General features: G+C 45.6%; 1 protein-coding gene across 1 annotated transcript in view; it reads right to left on the reverse strand.

Moving 5' to 3' along the window:
* Positions 1–20311, reverse strand: part of ACO2 (aconitase 2) — a 51733-nt gene that overhangs the window by 19043 nt on the left and 12379 nt on the right. Inside the window, exons 2-3 of the mRNA XM_061205896.1 lie at positions 4850–4986; positions 473–731 (exon numbers count right to left, since the gene is read on the reverse strand). Of these exons, the coding sequence (XP_061061879.1) occupies positions 473–731; positions 4850–4986 (396 nt within the window). The remainder of the gene's footprint in view (positions 1–472; positions 732–4849; positions 4987–20311) is intronic.

The raw sequence follows: 20311 nt of genomic DNA on the forward strand, positions 1-20311 counted from the left end.
CGCCTCAAATTTACCAACAGCGACACTACTCGCCTACCTCCCTGACAAGGTCCCCAGGGGCCAGGCGAGAGCACGAGTGATCCCATGTGATGGTGGCAGCAAGGGAACTTTAAAGTCCCTTCTCCAGAGCAAGTGGCGATAGGTATCAGAACCCCACATCTGCATCATCTTTCTTATAAAATGTTCTGTTTTATTACAGAAAAAGGACCTGAAAAGAATACCTTTAGTATGGTAAGATTAAGGATGATTTTTGTTTTCTTTAGGTTTTCTCAGTATTTTCTAACAGCTTCACAAAGGGCAAATGGTATTTTTCAAAGTAGAAGAGAGCAAAAATAAATTAAAAAAAAAAAAGACTAAACCAAAGAGTCCATTAGAATTTGGGGGTAATGCCCTAGTTCAAGGGTTTTGTCTCTCATCCCATGTCACACCCACTGGCCCCCTCCACGCCCCTCCCACGCCACCTTCAGCTCACCTTGGCCCGACGCAGGTCTTTCTCACCCCCGAGCTGGGCCTCGATCAGATGGTCACAGTGGATGGTGGACGGCACAGCCACCTTGGGCAGTCCACTGCTGATGAATTGCAACATGGCCATCTGGGCCGTGGCATCCTGCATGGCCACACGGTCAGGCCGCAGCCGCAGGTAGGTCTTGCCTCGCTCGATCTCCTGGTGGGCCGGGTCATCCAGGTGTCCATACACGATCTTCTCTGAGAGGGTCAGAGGCCGGTTCAACCTGGCGGGAGAAGGGAGGGATGGCCTGGGACCAGCTGCACGATCCCCTGTCCGCCACAGCCATTCCCTCTCCGCACACACGGCGGGCAGGGAGAGGGGACCCTGCACCCCACGAGGGTGGAGACGAATCGGTACTGCTCACTGTGGTAGCTCCAGCACACGGCACAGCACCTGGCACTCACTAGGTCCAAAACCACCTGATGAATGACAACATCACAAGAGGCGGCAGGGTTTTTTTTTTTCCCTGAAGTATATTTGCTTTTCCAGCATATTAATTGCTATTATCTGACGGGCACCTATTCCATGTATGTCTCATCTTTTAATCCTTACTGTATCCTTGTCATTTAGTAAAACGACCAAGAGGTAACAGAGACCCAGCAGAGTGATGTTCGAAGCTCAAGTTCGCAGCCAGAGTCTCACCTTGGATGCTCTACTTCTCTCTGTCCACGGCCATCTCCCCCGTGCACTCAGCCCCACTGAGACACAGAGACTCCGCACCAGCACCCCTCCCCCAACCCGCCTCACGCTCCGCCCACAACCCTCCGCCTCAGGTGCTGGAGGCCTTGTTACCCTATTACGCTAAAGCCTTTCCTGCTGGTTCCACTCGCTCTCACCCCGCGAAGACAGGTGTGGCTGTCAGCTCTCAAGAACAGAAGCTGCCTCTGGCCTCTCACGAGCCCCTCTTCCTAGACCCTGTTTCCTCGTCAGAGCCCCCGGGGAGGTGCGCCCCCGCCAGGACTCAGCGGCCTCCTCAGCACAGCCTCCCCCGCGCAGACCGAGCTGGGCGCGGGTCAACTCTCCCCCCGCACCTTGAGGCTCCCTGCTGCTGCTGGCCGCTGCAGCACCGCTGCCACCCCACGTGCCTGGACCTCACACTCTGCCTTCCGCCGTTCTCAAAGCTTAGGCCAAACCTGCAGCCTCCTCGGGAGGGGCACAGTTCCACTCACACCCAACGAGCCACAAAAAAAAATATATGGGACGAGGAGTCAGAGGCTCTGGGTTTAGACCTGACCCTAGTACTAAACCCACCGTGTAACCAGATAAGTAAGCCACTGCCCCTCCCAGGGAGCTCCCAGTCTGTCTCTAAAGTCCAGGGCTTGTATTGGAAAGAGATAACAGATAGCACTTACATAGCACATACTTGTTTTTAAACAGCTTTATTGAGATATAATTGGTGTGTAATTAACTGCACATATTTAAAGTATACAACTGGTAAGTTTTGACATATGAATACACCTGTGAAATCATCAGCACAGTCAAGATAATGAACACATCCATCACCCAAAAGTCTCCTTGTCCCCTTTTATAATCCCTCCCTCCTGCCCCCATCCCCAAGCAACCACTGATCTGCTTTCTGTCATTATAGTTTTATCTTAGCACTTACTTTTAGCCCAGAGCACTCTGATGTATATAACTCACTTTATCCTCACAACACAGATGAGCAAACTGAAGCACAGTGAGGTGAAGTAACTTGACCCTCCCTGGTCATGAGCTAGTCAGTGAGTGGAAGAGCTAGAATGCAAGGAGCCACTGTGGCTTTACACTGTCTCTCAATAACATCGGGAAACTCAGAACAGGGCCCGGCCTGTAGTTAAGGGTTCAATTACTATCATTATTGCTATTGCTATTACCAATACGACTCTGCTGGGAAAGCAGAGAAATGTCCTGCTAGTCTGGGTTCTAGCCCCTCACTCCCAATTTTACCTAACCCCTTGAGAGCAAGAGTTTCCTAGGGTGCTGGCTCTGTGGGCAACAGCAGAGCAACTGGCAGTTCTAAAAATCTCTCAGTTCTGCCGTCATGAGAACCTTGAATAAAAATAGCACTGGCCTGAAGTACAGCCTGCCCCCTTTTTGTGGCAGCATCTCCAAGGCTGGTGTACAGGCAGTGACTCACTGCACAGCCCCTCCTTCTGCGTCCAGGGGAGGTGAAAAATAGCACATGAGCTTTAAAACCAAAGACCTTGACAGCAAATGCCTGAAGTTGTATAAAAAAGCCTGACAATGACAAAAGCCTAAGGACGAGTTCATCATCACATTTCCTTGAGGATTAACTGAGGATGGCAAAATGTGTCCTCTATGTCCATCTGTCCCCCCACTTCACTGGATGACAGAGACCCAGTTCCCAGGAACAGAATCAGGCCCCTCTGTCACAGGGTGGAGGAATCGTCCCCCTGCAAATCCCCTGGCCCTCTAAAACACTCTTACATCTATTTTAATCCACTAGCATCTTTTTAGAACAGCCTCACTTCTGCCTTCTTTCTCTATGGAAGGGTTTCTCAACTATGGCACGACTGACAGTTTGGGCCAGATGCTTCTTTAGTGTGGAGGCTGTCTTCTGCACTGTAGGATGTGTGACAGTTTTCTTGGCCTCTACCCACTAGGTAACAGTAAACCACACCCCACCCCAGGTTATGACAACCTACAATGTCTCTAGACATTGCTAAATTCCCCTAGGGGACAAAATCGACCCCTCACCCCACCTCCAGCGAGAACCACTCTTCTATGGCAACAATGAAAATGGAACATCTCTTGCCTGTATTAACCTGGAAAATGCTAAAAGTTATTGATTGGACTTTTCTGGTTAGTGCAGAGTTGGAATAAGAAGGCAAAGGAAAAATTTTAGGGGGAGGGTTAATTTTGCTGATAAAAATTAAAACCAAAGGGCAGTTTTCTGATTAATTTTTTTAAAGCAAAGACAAAATGGTGAACACTTTTTTGTCAAGTTACCTCAAAGCAAGCTTCTATGTTAACTCTCCTTCTAAGCATGACAAAGAGGAGGGGGGGAAGTGTTTTGCAGACTAAAGCAAAATCTATTATTTTTCCACTGAGCTGTGATCTGAGAGCTCTAAGAATAAATAGTGTTTTCTGGGGAAAAAGTATTTGTATAAGGTCACACAGGGATGAGGACAGTGGTTTCAACCCTGACTACACATTAGAACCAGCTGGGAAACCGGCCAGTGCTTCTCACATTTTGATGTGCACTCCAGTCACCTGGGGCTCCTGTTAAAACTGCAGATTCTGACTCAGCGGGTCTGGGGTGAGGCCTGAGGTTCTGCGTTTCTAACAAGCTCCCAGTGCTGCTTGTTGATGCCGATGCTGCTGACCCATGGGCCACATTTTGAGTAGTAAGGCCTACACCACCTGAATCAGATGAACATCCTTGATGTACATTAAGAGGTCCTCACTATAATTAGGTGATGCCATGTTGCAGGCTACTGGAGATAAAGACTAAGATAGTCCCTTACCTGTAAAACTGAAGTGAGGATACCAGTAAAGAGGAAGCAAAGTGGCAACAGAGAGCAAGTGTGGGACAGTGGCCAGAGCACTGGACGAGAGCCTGGAGACCAGGTCCCATCACTCACTCACAGTGTGGCTTTGTCCCCCTGAGCCCATTCGTCAGCTGTTAATGGGGATGGGGACACTGTGTACTCATACTGGTTCTCTCGTACTCCCAGGGCCATGTCACCAGATAGGCAAGCGCGCAGCTCTGTCTGCAGTCATTCAAGTTTCAGGAGCAGGGCTGGCTACCAGCCCCCACTCCTCATCCTCTTGTGGTATCTTATTCATCCCTCCTGTGCCAGCATCTAGCCCAGAACCTGGCACACAGAACAGCAGTGCAAAGACAGCTGCCATTTTACCAAGTGAGCAAAGAGAGGTCCAGAAAAAAGATATGCTCAAGATCCCACCTGAGCTTCCTTCTGAGTCTCAAGGCTGAGCTCTCCCCTGGGCTTACGCACTGAAGAGGAAATATATGTATTTCTGAAGTCACTGGGCCCGGCAGATCCCAGAGAAATGGCCCAGGGCTAGTCGTCTGTCCTGGAAAGGGTGGGTGGAAGGTTCGGGCCACAGCACCGAAGAGTGCCTGAGACCTTCCCTAGGGCCCACATCTCCAGGCTTCTTGCTAACAGACTTTTCCTTGGCAGAGAGGACAGAAGGTCCACCACTGATCTGGAACACCCTTCCTCAGCAGGGACCGCTGTACCCTAAACGCCTCGATCCTGCCACCACCACGACCAGCCATCCTTCACCAAGCACCTCCTGCGCTGCCCGAAAAGGGCAGGTGGCACCAGAAGCACCGACACCCTCTCGCAGTCTCCGCAGCTCGCCCTGCAGCCTTACCGTTTGCGGACGACGTTAATGTTCTTCTCGAGCAGGTCATAGCGGATGTACTCACTGGGCTCAAAGTGGCTCATAGCCACCTCGGCCCGCTGGCACAGGACCGAGGCCACGTGGTACTGCCGCACACCCAGGGCTTTCTGCAAGAAGAAGGACAGCAGCGACTGTCAGTGGAGTATTTAGGGCGGTCCACCCCTGAGAGACAGTGCAGAATGGTGAAAAAAGCAAAGAATTCAAGTGTCAAGAGCTATTCAGTGACTGCAGCCTCACTTTCCTCACCTGAGGCACAGGGATGAGACAGTAGCCACAAGGAACACAGCCTGTGGTAGCAGAAAGTGCAAGGGATTTATAGTCAGAATTTCTGGATCAAAGTCAAATTCTGTCCACTTAAGAAAATCCTCCATCATCTGAGGGCCAGAAAAGTTGGGCAATGGGGATACAACCAGCTGTAGTGATCATATAGTTACTGGGAAGGTTGAAGGAGAAAATATGTGGACGTTCTCATTAAGCTCTAAAGCACCACCCAAACGGTAGCTGCTATCCTGCCTGCCCTGTAAGTTCCTTGAGGCTTGGGATCAAGTTTTGTTTGTCTTATTCATCTGTATCTGGACTACCTGGCACATATTAGAGATTTAATAACTAATGGTCGAATAGATGGAAAAATTAGTGAGGAAAACCTATGCATGAGCTTTGGATGTTTCCTCATCCCTTGAAAAGGTGGTGCCTAATCCTGCTCCCCTGGAATGTGCAGCAGACTCACCGACTGACTGGATAGAATGCGGCACAGTGATACTAGGGGACCTCTGAGGCTAGGTCACAAAAAGGATTGCTTCTGCCTGGCTCTCTCTTTCTTTGATGGCTCTGGCGGAAGACAGTCACCACCGCTATTAAAACGTTTCAGCAGTCCTGAGAGAGGCCCACCTAGAGAGGAACTGAGGCCTCTTGCCAAAAACCACCACCACCTTGCGAGGTGTGTAAGCACGCCATCTTGCAAGCCAGTGCTCCAGCCGCAGCCTAAGCCCTCAGATCACCAGGGCCCTGGCCGACAACCTGGACTGCAAGTTCTTGAGCGACTCTGAGCCAGAACCACCAGCCAAGATGCTCCCAAATTCCAGGCCCACAGGAACTGCGAGCGAGAAATGTGTATTGTTGTTTTAATCCTCTAAGTTTGGAAGCAACGACTTGTTATGCAGCAACAGATAAGCAACTGTTATGAAGGGGTCTGTATTAGTTCATTTTAAACTGTGGATGACAAACTTCACAGGGTACATTTTGACCAAGGAGGAAAAGATGAACCCAAAGAAGCGACAGAGGGAAAGAACAGTGGTGTTCCCCGTCGAGGTCACACCCTTGGGCAAGGAAAGAGGCAAAGCTCAAGCCACTGCCCCAGGCTCCCTTCTATATGTCACCAGGACATTTAAATCCAAACCCTGCCGACCTCAGCATCTGAACCAATACAAATGCACAGCTGCCACTCGCTGTTCAGGTGGCTGGCGAAGAGGGCAGACCCCATTAGGAAACAGCACCCCAACCGCCACCCCCCGACCCGCCACAGCAGGAGTGGCCTCCCAATGCAGACTGCAGATCCACCTGCCCTCCAGCTCAAAATCCACCAGAGGACCCTCACTCTCTGCCCTACTGGGTAGGGGTGAAGAACTCACCAATCAAAGGACTTTCCTTTTTTTTTTTTTTTTGGCCTCGCAGCATGTGGGATCTTAGTTCCCCGACCAGGGACCAAACCCGTGCCCCCTGCAGCGGAAGCGTGGAGTCTTAACCACTGGACCGCCAGGGAAGTCCCAAAGGACTTTCAACAGCCTGTGCAGAGGAGGAATGTGGGACACTGCAGCTGCAGGTATGGCCGCTGCTGCCTGCCGCTGCCATGACAGTGGGGGGCCCAGTGCACAGCGGCAGTCGGGGGGACCTGGACTTCAACCTGGCACGCCATTTACTACCTGAGCCATCTAGGACAATTTACCCTCTCTAAGTACTCATTTCCACACAGTGCTATTGTGAGGGCTAGGAGGTAACAGAAAGTACTTGGCACGGTTTCTATTATTACCCCTGTGCATTTATAAGCATACATTCAGCCTCCTCTGTGTTTTTTACACAAATGAGAAGCTATACAAGTTGTTCTGCAACTTGCTTTTTTCATTTATCAACCTATCTTTGACATCTTTCCAATGCTTATACACAGATCTATCGCTCTCTTTTTGTAAATTAACTGCCCTTAACTTCAGTTTCCTTAGAAATAAAAATGAGTATAACAATACCTAGTGTCTGGCCCAGTAAGCAAAACAAATAACTGTAATCATAATTATAGTGTAGAGAAAAGGTAAAGTAGCAAATTCCTAACAGTAAGGGGACAATTAAGCAATCTATGGACACATATCAATACTTAAAAATAGATTTACGTAATAATGCTGATTGGAACAAAAAGGACAAAATAATATGTTCATACAGAATACAACTTTGGGATAAAAAAAAGAATATTTATTAGTGCCTAGTGTGAGATGAGCACCGTGCTAAGCATCTAATCCTCACAGCCACCCAGCGAAGCGGCGCCTACGATTAGCCTATTTTCCAAGTGAGGCAACTGAGGCCCTCACGGAGTGACCAAGGCCACAGAGCAGCAGCCAGGACCCAATCCAGCCTGACTGGCCCACTTTCTGCTACTGCCCCAGGCCCTCACCCTAAGCTTTGCCCCTAAAATGGAGATGAACTCCGTAGTGTTAATAACAAATCAATCAGCCACATGCTCAATCCTTAACCATGATACTGCTCTGCTTACCAACTATGTGCAAACGTCTGTGCACGACAGCTGGCGCTGCCCAAGAGGACGTCCTGCCATGACGGACACGTCCTAGATCCTCACTGTTCAATACAGTAGCCACCCACCACGCGTGGCTGCAGGGCACCTGAAGTGTGCCGAGGTGACTGAGGAGTGGAATTTTTAATGTTACTCAATTTTAATTAAAGTTAAGTTGCCACATGGGACGGCTCAGGTGTATACATTAATAAGGATGGAGTTTTTAGGAAGCCTGAACAACCTGAATGTTCATCAAGTCAATTTTTCTAAAAAGCTATTTGGACCCCTTCCCATGCCAGGAGTTCATCATCCCACACGACCACCAATCCATTTCTGAAAAGTTTCAAAATATTCTCCCTCCCTCTGTTTCCTTGCACAGGCTGCTTTTTCAGGTGGCGGGGGCGGGGGGAGGGTCTGCCCTCTGGACGGTATGAAATAAACCCAACCATCTTCCTCAGGATGTTGCTTCCCAGACCTGAGGTGCAACAGAATCTCCTGAGTTCGTTAAAAATACACCATCCTGGGACTTCCCTGGCGGTCCAGTGGTTAGGACTCGGCACCTTCACTGCATGGGCCTGGGTTCAATCCCTGGTCGGGGAACTAAGGTCCCGCAAGCCACGAGATATGGCCCAAAACAACAACATAACCCTAAACCTTACCCAGGTCAACAACTCAGCTGAGGGCGGGGGTCCCTCAACTATCTGAAGACAGGACTTACCGTCCTCTCTAAACCCCCTCTTCTCTAGGCCAAGGGTAGCCCTGAGTTTTTCAACTTTTCCTTTATGTGGCATGTTTCTAAATTCTGCAATAGCCCAACCATGCCCTGTGCTGAGGGCAAAGGGACAGTCACCTCCTTTGCTAAGCTTGTGGCCGTCCCCCTCACTGCTGACACATGCATCACTCCCTTCCTCCTAACACCTCAACAGCCACCTTCCTCACTGACCGCTCAAGCCACACTGTACTACGGACTTGGTTTTCTGTGCAGAGCTCTACCTTAATCTTGGTTTAATTTCAGCACCAGTTTCTGTCTACCTCCAGCCCTCTGTGGTCTACAGGAGTCCGGGTCAGTCACCCCAGGTCCTGACAGGCTGGCCTTCCCAGTGCGTGTCAGTCACACACGCAGTCCGCACAACTCTCAGCTGTTCATCCAAGTCTCAGTACAAATGTGACCCATTCCAGGCCAGGCTCCCCAGGGTGGACGTTTGGTCAAGCCAACAGTGATCTATTTAGTGACAATCCCCAGGTCCGGGTCTCCAACCCACAACAATAACCACCTGACTGAAATGTCACTAAGCTATCGCTTCTGTTTCGCGACTAGGGACAGCCTGACTGACCCGTCAGTTGCCCTACAGAAATCAACACTCACACTCCCTGTTTCACTAATCTACTAATCGCAACAAAAAAGTAAGAAGATGTTAGCCTGGCTATGAGACCTTAAGCAATTCACTTTGTTCCTCCAGGCCTGAGTTTTTCACACCTGTAAAGGGTGAAATCTCAGCCTTGTTCCCTGCTTCAGAGCCGAACTGTGAGAGGTTTAAAGTGTATGAAATGTCATGTATAACTCTGAAGAGGCTGATCATACTAATATGCTTACCCCAAAGACTGACTTCAAGGGCAAGGATATCATGTATCATTCATTCAGGACCACATATATCTCACATATAAAATGAAGACTAGGCTATGGGTAGTCTTAGAATAAAAATAAAAACAGCCTTACTTATTAAGTACTTGCTCCATGCCAAGCATTTTCTGTGCCTAATTTTGAATTCCATAGTGGTACAAGGTAATTGTTATTCCCATCTTACAGATTTGGAAACTGAAGATCAGAGAGGTTAAGTCAGAAGTCTTACATGTGACAAACAGTGAATCCAGGATGCAAGTGCAGACCTGTCTCTTTCTAGGATGAGCCAATTCCCCTGGATTCTGCTACCCCCTAACCCCACATAGCCTATCCTTTCCCATTGGAAGGTAGCATGGTGTGATGGTTCAGATTGAAGACCTGTAGTCAGACTGCCCAACCCAGCAGCATCACTAACCCGCTGTGGCCCTAGAGAAGTTATTTAGCCTCGCCAAGCCTTAGCTTCCCCACAGAGAAAATGGAGATAAACGTCAGTGTTAATAGTAAATGAAACAGTCTACTTTAAGTGCTTGGCACAGAGCGGGTGCATATGTGCTCAATGTATGTTTTTTTTTTTAATTATTTGTTTTTATTTTTGGCTGTGTCGGGTCTTCACTGCTGTGCGCAGGCTTTCTCTAGTTGCGGCAAGCGGGGGCTACTCTTCATTGTGGTGTGCAGGCTTCCCATTGTCGTGGCTTCTCTTGTTGCGGGGCACGGGCTCTAGATGCATGGGCTTCAGTAGTTCTGGCGCACAGGCTTAGTTGCTCCGCGGCATGTGGGATCTTCCCGGGCCAGGGATCGAACCCATGTCCCCTGCATCGGCAGGCGGATTCTTAACCACTGCGCCTCCAGGGAAGCCCTCAATGTATGTTATATTGTATTATTTTCATGGAGGAGACAGACACACAATTAGATGTGATGAGGTTGTGCTCCTTTTCTGGATTCTGGCAGAAGGCGTATGCCTCTTATTTTGCTTACTGCAAACACAGCTTTTGGCTGAGCCTTAGCTCATCTGGGCCTTTGACATTCTTGACCCCTTTCTGATGTATTCCAGCTGCCACAGTGTTTCTCCTTAGTTACTTGCCCTCCTTCCAACTTTGGCTAAGACATTCTAAAAATCTAAGCTGAGGTCTGTAGGGGCATCTCTTCTGTCTCTCCTTCAGACTACTTGCAATTTGTTAGAATTTGCCTTGGAAAACCTCCCATCCCTCTGAAACCCCTTCTGCTTATGGGATCCTGGCAGTGAGACTTCATCTATTTGGTCTCTGAATAATTCAGAAACTTGCTTTCCTCCAGGGCACCAAACATGCTGAACTTCCGTAGCCAGTACAAAGTCTAAAGGGATCTGCCACTGGGCCTTTGCACATGCTGTTTCTTCTGCTTAGAATGTTCTCTGCCCACCCCCTTCTCAATCTATCCTTTGTGTAGGTAATTCCCATTGATCCTTCAAGTTCCAAATTAATTTCACTTTCTTAGGGAACCTTCTTGAACTCTCAGCCCAAGCAGAGCCTCCTATCATCTACGCCCATTTACTACTTCCTGACGTTCATTTGTGAGATGGTATCTGTCTCCACTAGTCTGTAAGATCCACTAAGGGAGGGATTGTCTGTTCATTCATAATAAAATTCCCCATGCCTGAACACCAGGTCTGATACACAGGAGGTGCTACATAAATACCAGTTAATTAAACCAATGAATGTTGCTTTTACTTTACCAACCAGTTCTTCCTTATTGAGCAAGGTTAAATACAGAGCAAGTTTGGTTAACCTTGTGAGAGCAAATAGTTAACAGGACAAATCAATAATTTGCCAGGCTCAGATGCTTGTGGTTAGACTGTAAACAGGTTGAACATTTTTGAAAGACAATTAGGCAATACCTATTAAAATGTAAAACGTTTGTACCTTTTGACTAGCTTTCCCTCTTCCAGGAAGCTATCTTATAAAAATACTCACTTAAATGAGCGTAGAGACTGGCAAAGATGCTCTCTACATCACTGTTTTTATTTATTTATCTAGACAACTTTTCTTTATCTAGCTTCACATTTGGATTGATGGTCTTCGTTGCCACGTGCGGGCTTTCTCTAGTTGTGGCGAGCAGGGCTGCTCTTTGTTGCGGTGCGCAGGCTTCTCATTGCGGTGGCTTCTCTTGTTACGGAGCACGGGCTCTAGGCGCGCGGGCTTCAGTAGTTGTGGCTCACGGGCTCTAGAGGGCAGGCTCAGCAGTTGCGGCGCACGGGCTTATTTCTGCGGCATGTGGGATCTTCCCAGACCAGGGTTCGAACCCGTGTCCCCTGCACTGGCAGGTGGATTCTTAACTACTGTGCCACCAGGGAAGTCCCCATCACTGTTTTTAAAAGAACACAATTGTCCAAAAATAGGGCACTGATTGAATAAATTCTGGTTCATCCACAAAGGAATGCCATTCTACAGCTGTTTAAATATTCAAGAATAAGATGATGGTGGTGGTCTAACAACATTGTGAATGTAGTTAACGTCACTGAAGTGAACAGTTAAAAATGGTTAAAATGTCAAACTTTATGTTATATGTATTTTACCATGATTTAAAAAAAGAAGCAGAGGGGACTTCCCTTGTGGCGCAGTGGATAAGACTCTGAGCTCCCAATGCAGGGGGCCCTGGTTCAATCCCTGGTCAGGGAACTAGATCCCACATGCGTGCTACAACTAAGAGTTCGCATGCCGCAACGAAGGAGCCCACCTGCCACAACTAAGACCCGGTGCAACCAAATAAATACATAAATAAATATTTTTTTTAAAAAGAATATTTTAAAACTAAAATAATAATAAAAAAAATTTAAAAAGAATAGATCTACCTTTACTGGCAGGAAAAAATTTCATGACACATTCAATGAAAATAAGAAATAGCAAAGTAGTGCCATGGTATGGGCCCATTTCTGTATAATAACAGTAATTAACAAATGTAAATATGTTTAGAAAAAAATTGAAATGATATGCCTAAACTGTTCACAGCAATTATCTCTAGAGATTAGAATTATGGGCACTTTTATGTTCTAGGCTAACTTTTAAATGCTGCATGATACATGTGAGTTTCCTTTGTAATCGGGAAAAAAAAAAGAATGAACAAGACAAATTGGTGCAGAAAAGCATGCTGACTGTAGTATAGCGTACATAGCAGGATCAGTCAGGAGCACTTAGACAATAATCAAGTGTTCTGGTTTTTAAAAATGTGCAAATCCTTTGTTTCAGCAAGTTAACTTACAGCAATTTATCACGACTAAGTAAAAGGAAAAAAATGTACCTTCACACTAGAGGAATCTGGTTACCACCACCTCAACCCAGAGATCAAACAGCATCACCAACAGCAAGACTACCTTACATTCGTGCCTCCCGATGGGACAGCGTCACCTATGAAGAATTCTTGTCAAAAAATGTTTAACCTGAATCTAAGAAAGCTTTGGGACCTTACTTCCAGTTTAAGGGAAATGCAAGGAATAAAAGAATGATCAATTACATCCAGAATGCGAACAGTCTACGAGAATCTGGCCTAGTCCCTTCCAAGTCAATGTCATGGGGGAAAACGGTGTGTGTGTGACGGGGTGGGAGTGGGGAGGTGCTGTTCTAGATTAAGAGACTAAAAAAGTAGAATCAATGCAGCATGCAAATTTTTTATTAGGTCTTGATTTGAAAAGAGATAGCTATCAAAGACATTTTTGGGAGAAGTGGGGAAGTTAAGAAAATGATACTGTAGTTATATAGCTAATTGACTTATTTTTAAGACATGAATGTTGAAGCTTTTAGGAATGAGGTGTCACAATGCCTTTAATTTCTTCTGAAATGGTCCAGAAAAAAAAATAATAAAAAATATATAGATGGGGGAGTGGGATGAATTGTGAGACTGGGATTGACACACATACACTATCGATACTATGTATAAAATAGATAACTAATAAGAACCTATTGTATAGCACAGGGAACTGTACTCAATGCTCTGTGGGGACCTAAATGGGAAGGAAATCCAAAAAAGAGATATATATATATAAACGTATAAGCTGATTCACTTTGCTCTACAGTAGAAACTAACACAATACTGTAAAGCAACTATACGCCAATAAAAATTTAAAAATATATATATATAGGTGAAGCAAATAAGGCAAAATGTTGGTAACGGTTGACTCTAGATGGTAGGTATATGGGTGTTCTTTGTACTATTTTCTACTTTCCCTTATGTGTAAAAATTCATGACAAAAAATCTCTTAAGTAAGGCATCAAGTATGGTTAAATCCATGCGCTAGACATAATGGCTTAAATTTCCTTCTTGATTTTTTCTAAATTTTCCAAATTTTCTACAAATGAATCATTATAATACTTCTTATAATTAGAAAGAATGTAACCAACATTAGTTTTTAATTAAAAATTAAATGCTCGGAACCAAAGATAAATATCCTTGCAGACTGCTTGCTGTGGACTAAAAGCAAAATAATTAAATCTTTTCATAAAGCAGCTTGTCAATAAGACATCCACAGGAACATCCATACATTTGACTCAGTAATTCCATATCTGAGACTCTATGTTCAAGAAATAACTTTAAATATGTAAAGGAAATGAACATTATAAAATATGGTTTGGGTTAAGACAGAAAATTATTTTATCCTATAATTCCCCAAATCTGTATTAAGGTGATACTGTGTGGATGGAAAGAGACTGACAGCAAGCTGTTTTTAGCTGGTGTAGAGAGAACCAAAGTTCCCTAGTATCACTATAGGTTTCTCCTTGAACCCCAATTTTGAAATCCAACATTCGGGTGAAGGTATCAAGCTCAGAGTGCCCGCAGCCATGGGTCATTTCCCTGTGTGCAGTATGGTGGACAGTGAGATTCCCCCTGTGACAGGAGGTGGTGGGGGCCAAGAAGGAACATTCAGGGATTGGGAGTCCAGAGATCTGGCCTCCGAGTTCAGTCACAATGCACCCTTGTACAAATAATCTAGCCTTTCTGTGCCTTCTTTTTCATTTCTTTCTTTTTTTTTAAAAATATTTATTTATTTATTTGGCTGTGCCAGGTCTTAGTTGCAGCTCGTGGGATCTTCGTTGCCGCGTGTAGAATCTTTAGTTGCAGCATGCGAGATCTTTAGTTGCGGCATGCAAACTCGTAGTTGCAGCATGTGGGATCTGGTTCCCTGACCAGGGATCGAACCTGGGCCCCCTGCATTGGCAGCGAGGAGTCTTAGCCACTGGATCACCAGGGAATTCCTTCCATTTCTATAAAATGGGAGAAGCGGATCATTCTGGCTGCATCAAAATCACCTGGGAGGTTTCACTGAAACAGCTTCTAGGCCCTAAGGGCTCCCAGACCTCTCAATCAGAATCACCTGAGGTGGAGCCTTAAGCATCAATAAAGATTAAAGGTTACTCTGATACAGCCATATCTGGGAACCACCGGACTAGATGTTCTCCAAAGTTCGTTCCAGCTCAGAGATTCTATAAATATTCCTCCCCAGTAAGCAGGCATCAGATAAACCCACTTATTCCGAAAGGCCTAGGGGAAAGCATAGCAATGTCAGAACAAATTAATCTGTACCAAGAAAGAAAACCCCCAGAGCTCAGGTCTTTCTGGAGTAGCCACAGCCTTCGCCTTCATTCACACACAGATGTGGATGTAAAGGTATGCACATATGCACACATCAAGTGCAACCCAGCGTGGTGTCACAGAAAGCACACCAGATTCAGAACGCTACCCATTTATTATTAGCTCCCTGATGGTCAAACTGTTTACTCTATTTTAAAATACTTATAAAATACGGAGAATAATCCCTGTCATTTAACAAATAATGCCAGAAATTGTTTCCACATGGCTCCCAAACTTTTTCAAGTTAAGGCCCACAAACAAAATAATTCTTTTTGGTAAACAGACCAGGTTGCTGCTGGAAGGCAACTAGCAGCCTTAGTTGCTGGGGGATGGGGGTGGGGGAGGGTCATTATCGCTGCACACCTGTATGTTATTTGCTACAGCACACCTGGGGAAACCTTAGCTGTACCACACTAGACTCTAGAACACCACCACGCTCTCCCTGCCCTCAAGACCACAGTATGGTGGGATAAGACAAACATGAAAACAGAAGGTGTGGTAGTGTGTTAGAGTGGCTATTGTATGCGTTAGGTACAGGGGTCAGTAAAGGCAGGGAAATATGAGTGGTCGAGTGAAAAAGAGGCTAAGGCCTCCTCAGGGCTCAAACAAGATCATGTTTGGGTTCAAAACAAAAACATTGGCTACAGATGCAAAAACCAGAGAGAATGAGTGATCTGCTCAAAATCACATAGCATTTGTGGAGAGTCATCAGGGAAGGAGGAAGTCATTCAAAGTCCATTGTATCCTAGCAACATCCATATACTGGCCACAGGATGTTCCGAGCTAAAAGGAGCCTTTGAGAGAGGACTTTCAAATTTTGACTGAAAACACACAGGCACAAAACACATTTTATGTTGTGACCCAGCAGCAGGTACTGAGAGTGTGTGTAATTCACACGCAGTTTCACTAAACAATACCTGACATGTGCAATGTACACTGATACTTTCTATTCTCTATTATTATTTTCATTGTGGTAAAATACACATAGGTAAAATCTACCATTGTAACTATTAAACGTACAATTCAGTACATTCACAATGCTGTGCAACCATCACCACTATCCAGTTCCAGAACCTCTCCATCACCCAAAGCAAGCCCCGGACACACTGAGCAGCTGCTCCTTTTTCTTTTCACCCTCCCTGTCCCAGCTGCTGGCAATCACTGATCTGCGTTCTGTTTCTATGGATTTGTCTAGTCTAGATGTTTCATGTAAATGCGATCATACAATAGGTGGCCTTCTGTGTCTGGCTTTTTTCATTTAGCATTCTATATTATCTTTTTTTGAAGGCCACTTGCACCCCATTAATTTCATGATCCAATAACAGGTCAACATAGGCAGTCTGAAAACACTATCTTAGAGAACTTCCAATTAAAAATATTAGTTACATAAAATGTATGGTGATGGACGTTAACTAGTCTTATTGTGGTGATCACTTTGCAATACGTACAAATATATAATCATTATGCTGTGTACCTGAAACTAATACAATGTTGTATGTCAATTATAACTCAATTTTAAAAAAATTACTTACAAACATCAAAGGCAAACAGCGACAACGAATGACAGTCACCGGAGGCGTTTGCAGAGCATCACCAGGCTCTCTGCAGCATTCCACCTACTGTACCAGAGGCCCCCAAACCTCAGCCCACCCACTTGATGCCTGCCTGCACACAACTATCCACGAGGAAAATGGGGAAAATAAAGACAATGTAGCAAGTTTTTTTTAAAAGTCAAATTTATTACATTTAAAACATGTTCTTGGGCTTCCCTGGTGGCGCAGTGGTTGAGAATCTGCCTGCTAATGCAGGGGACACGGGTTCGAGCCCTGGTCTGGGAAGATCCCACATGCCGCGGAGCAACTAGGCCCGTGAGCCACAACTACTGAGCCTGTGCGTCTGGAGCCTGTGCTCCGCAACAAGAGAGGCCGCGACAGTGAGAGGCCCGCGCACCGCGATGAAGAGTGGCCCTCGCTTGCCGCAACTAGAGAAAGCCCACGCACAGAAACGAAGACCCAACACAGCCAAAAATAAATAAATAAAATTTAAAAGGAAAAAAAACAAATGTTCTTTATTCTGAGTCTTTCCTTCCTATTCCTATACCTCTGATGTTAAAAAGGCCCTTTTAAGAAATAATGGTGATAATAGAGAATGATTTAGTGGTTTTTTGGTTTTGGTTTTGGTTGTTGTTGTTCTGGTGTCCTTACTTCAAAAAATTTAAAACCTGCAACCTCACACTGATCCTCTCAATTCTGTGTGTACACTTTGGTGCCCTCTATCATGCAACTTTCCCAGAACAAGACTGTCTTTGGGGGACAATAGCAGTCACTGGAGAAGTAAGATACAAGGATGAAGGAAAAGCTAGGTTTTAATATTACCTTTACAATCTCAGTAGCAGCCAGAAATATGAGAAGTGATAAGCAGGGCTGACTGGTGAAAAACATCTATCTTCACTGTCATTCTGTCTCCCCTTCCTCCTACCACCAAACCTTACCCATTTGTTTACTCATTCATCTGTCCATCTATCAACTAGTTACTGAGTGACTACGGGTGCCAGACACTGTTCGAGGCACTGAGGATACAGCAATGAACAAAATGGTCCAATACTCCCTGCCCTCTTGGGACTGACACTCCGGGAGGTTAAGGGCGGGGAGGGGACAGACAACTAGAGACAGAGAAACAAGTAAAACCTCAGTCAGATGTCGGTAAGTGTCATGAGAGAATGAAGCAGGAGCAATGGGAGAGGGAGCCAGGGAAGTAGGGGGAGGTGCAATTTAAAGTAGGATAGTTGGGAAGGGCTTCAGTGAGAAGGTGACATTGAACAACAACCTGACAAAAGGTCAACCTACAGGTATCTGAAGGAAGAGTATTCTAGACAGAAAGTGTAAGGATCCTCCAAAGTGAGGTAGTGCCTGTTGTGTTCAAAGAACAACAAAGAGAGATATCTGTATACCCACGTTGATAGCAGCATTATTTTGCAATAGCCAAAAAGTGGAAGCAACCCACCCAAGTGTCCATTGATGGATGATGGAGAAACAGAATGTGGTACATACAATGGAATATTAGTTAGACTTAACAAAGGATTTGTAAAAGCCTAAAAAAGAATCTGACACATGCTACAACACAGATGAACCTTGAAGACATTATGCTAAGTGAAATAAGCCTGTCACAAAAGGACAAATACTGTGTGATTAGTTATATGAGGTACCTGGAGTAATTAATAAGTTCATAGAGACAGAAAGCAGAATAGTGGGTGCCAGGGGTTGGGGGGAGGGGGAAATGGGGAGTTAGTGTCTAATGGGTACAGTCTCAGTTTGGGAAGATGAAAAAGTTCTGGAGATGGCTGGTGGTGATAGTTGTGCGACAATGTGAATGTACTTGATGCTACTGAACTGTACACTTAAAATTCTTAAAATGGTAAATTTTTTAAAGTAAAAAATATATAGGGGGGGGAAAAAAAGAACAGCAAGGAAGCCAGTATGGTCAGAGCAGAATAAACAAGGAGGAGTACAGTAAGAGGTAAGATCAAGATTGCACAGGACCTAGGGACTTCCCTGGTGGTCCAGTGGCAAAGAATCCACCTTGCAATGCAGAGGACACGGGTTCGATCCCTGCTCAGGGAACTAAGATCCCACATGCCGCGGGGCAACTAAGCCCATGCACCACAACTACTGAGCTCGTGCACCTCAACTACAGAGCCTGCGTGCCGCAAACTACAGAGCCCACCCACCCAGTCTGCACGCCACAACTAGAGAGAAGCCCACGCGCCACAACGAAAGATCCTGCATGCCTCAGCGAAGACCCATGTGCCACAACTAAGATCTGACGCAGCCAAAAATAAATAAAACAAATAAATAATAAACAAATCTTTAAAAATAGAAAAGATTGCATAGGACCTTGTAGAATACAGTAAAGATTCTGGACTTTACTCTGAGTGAGAAGAGAAGCTAATAGAGAATTCTGAATAAGAATTACATGGTCCGACTTATTTACAAGGATCATTCTGGCTGCTGGACATAGAATAGAAGGAAGCAGGGAAGCCAGATAGGAGGCCAACACAATACCCCAGTCAAAGATGGTGGTGATTTGGACCAGAGTCGTAATGGTGGAGGCGGTGAGAAGGGGTTGGAGTCTGGATATACTCTGAAACTACTAACAGTAGGATTTGCTAACAAACTGGCCAAGAGGCATGAGAGGAAAGTCAAGAATACCACTGAGGTTTTGGGCCTGAGTAACTGGAAGAATGGAGTTGCTATAAACTGAAATGGGAAAGGTAACAGGAAGAGCAGGCTTGGGGGTGAGATCGGGAGTTTTTCTGTCTGACACCCAAGTGGAGATGTCAAGTAGGCAGTTGGAGTGTCATCCTAAGTCCCATCCCTTTAGAACTTGGCTAATTAAATGGTTCATCTGGAATCATAGATTATCAAAACCCAAAGTGACCCCAGATCACCAGATATCTTTTATTCACGTGACAGATGAAGAGTGCCCCAGGTCACATACCTAGTTAACAGCAGTTTGGAGCAGAACTCAAGTCACTTAATTCTCAAGTCAACACTTTTTCCACCATACTACTTCCCTAATTAAAACTGAAGCAGGGACTTCCCTGGTGGCACAGTGGATAAAACCCCACGCTCCCAATGTAGGCAGCCCACGTTCGATCCCTGGTCAGGGAAGTAGATCCCACAGGCATGCTGCAGCTAAGAGTTCACATGCACAACTAAGGAGCCTGTGTGGCACAACTAAGGAGCTGGTGAGCCGCAACTAAGGAGCCCTGGAGCCACAACTAAGGAGCCTGCCTGCTGCAACTAAGACCCCATGCAACCAAATAAATAAATAAATATTAAAAATAAATAAAGTTACTCTTTTTAAAAAAAAAAAACTGAAGTAGTACTGATTCATTAAACAAATATTTATCCAGCCCCAGACTTTGTGCTGTGGTGCCTGAATTAGTGAGATAAGCAAGACGGACACACTTCCTCCCATTGCTGAACTTACAATCTGGTGAAGAAGACAGATATCAAGTAATCCCTCAAGAGACTATGGAAGCAACGATATGAGAAGTGCTATGAAAGAAAGGTTAAGCAGCTATAACGCTATAACAGTATAAAGCTGGAGAACCTAATCTAGACTAGGGGAAGGGCTTTTCCAAGAAAGTGATATTTAATCTGAGAACTGAAACCTGACTAGGAGTTAGCCAGGCAAAGAAAGTGCAGTTTAGGAAAAGGAATCCAGGGAACCTGGCAGGCGGAGAGAACAGCATGTGCAAAGGCCCTGTGGCAGGGAAGCACCTGTAGCTGAAAGAAGAAAGAGAAAGCCAGCTTGGCTAGAGCAAAGTGAGCAAAGGGCAGTGGAAACAGCAGAAAATAAGGCTAAGAGGTAAAATGGAGCCAGGTATCGCGACGGACCTTGCAGGTGTATGAGAAAAGCACCATAGCAACCTTGA

The sequence above is a fragment of the Eubalaena glacialis genome, chromosome 11, assembly GCF_028564815.1.
Source record: "Eubalaena glacialis isolate mEubGla1 chromosome 11, mEubGla1.1.hap2.+ XY, whole genome shotgun sequence".
NCBI lineage: Eukaryota > Metazoa > Chordata > Mammalia > Artiodactyla > Balaenidae > Eubalaena > Eubalaena glacialis.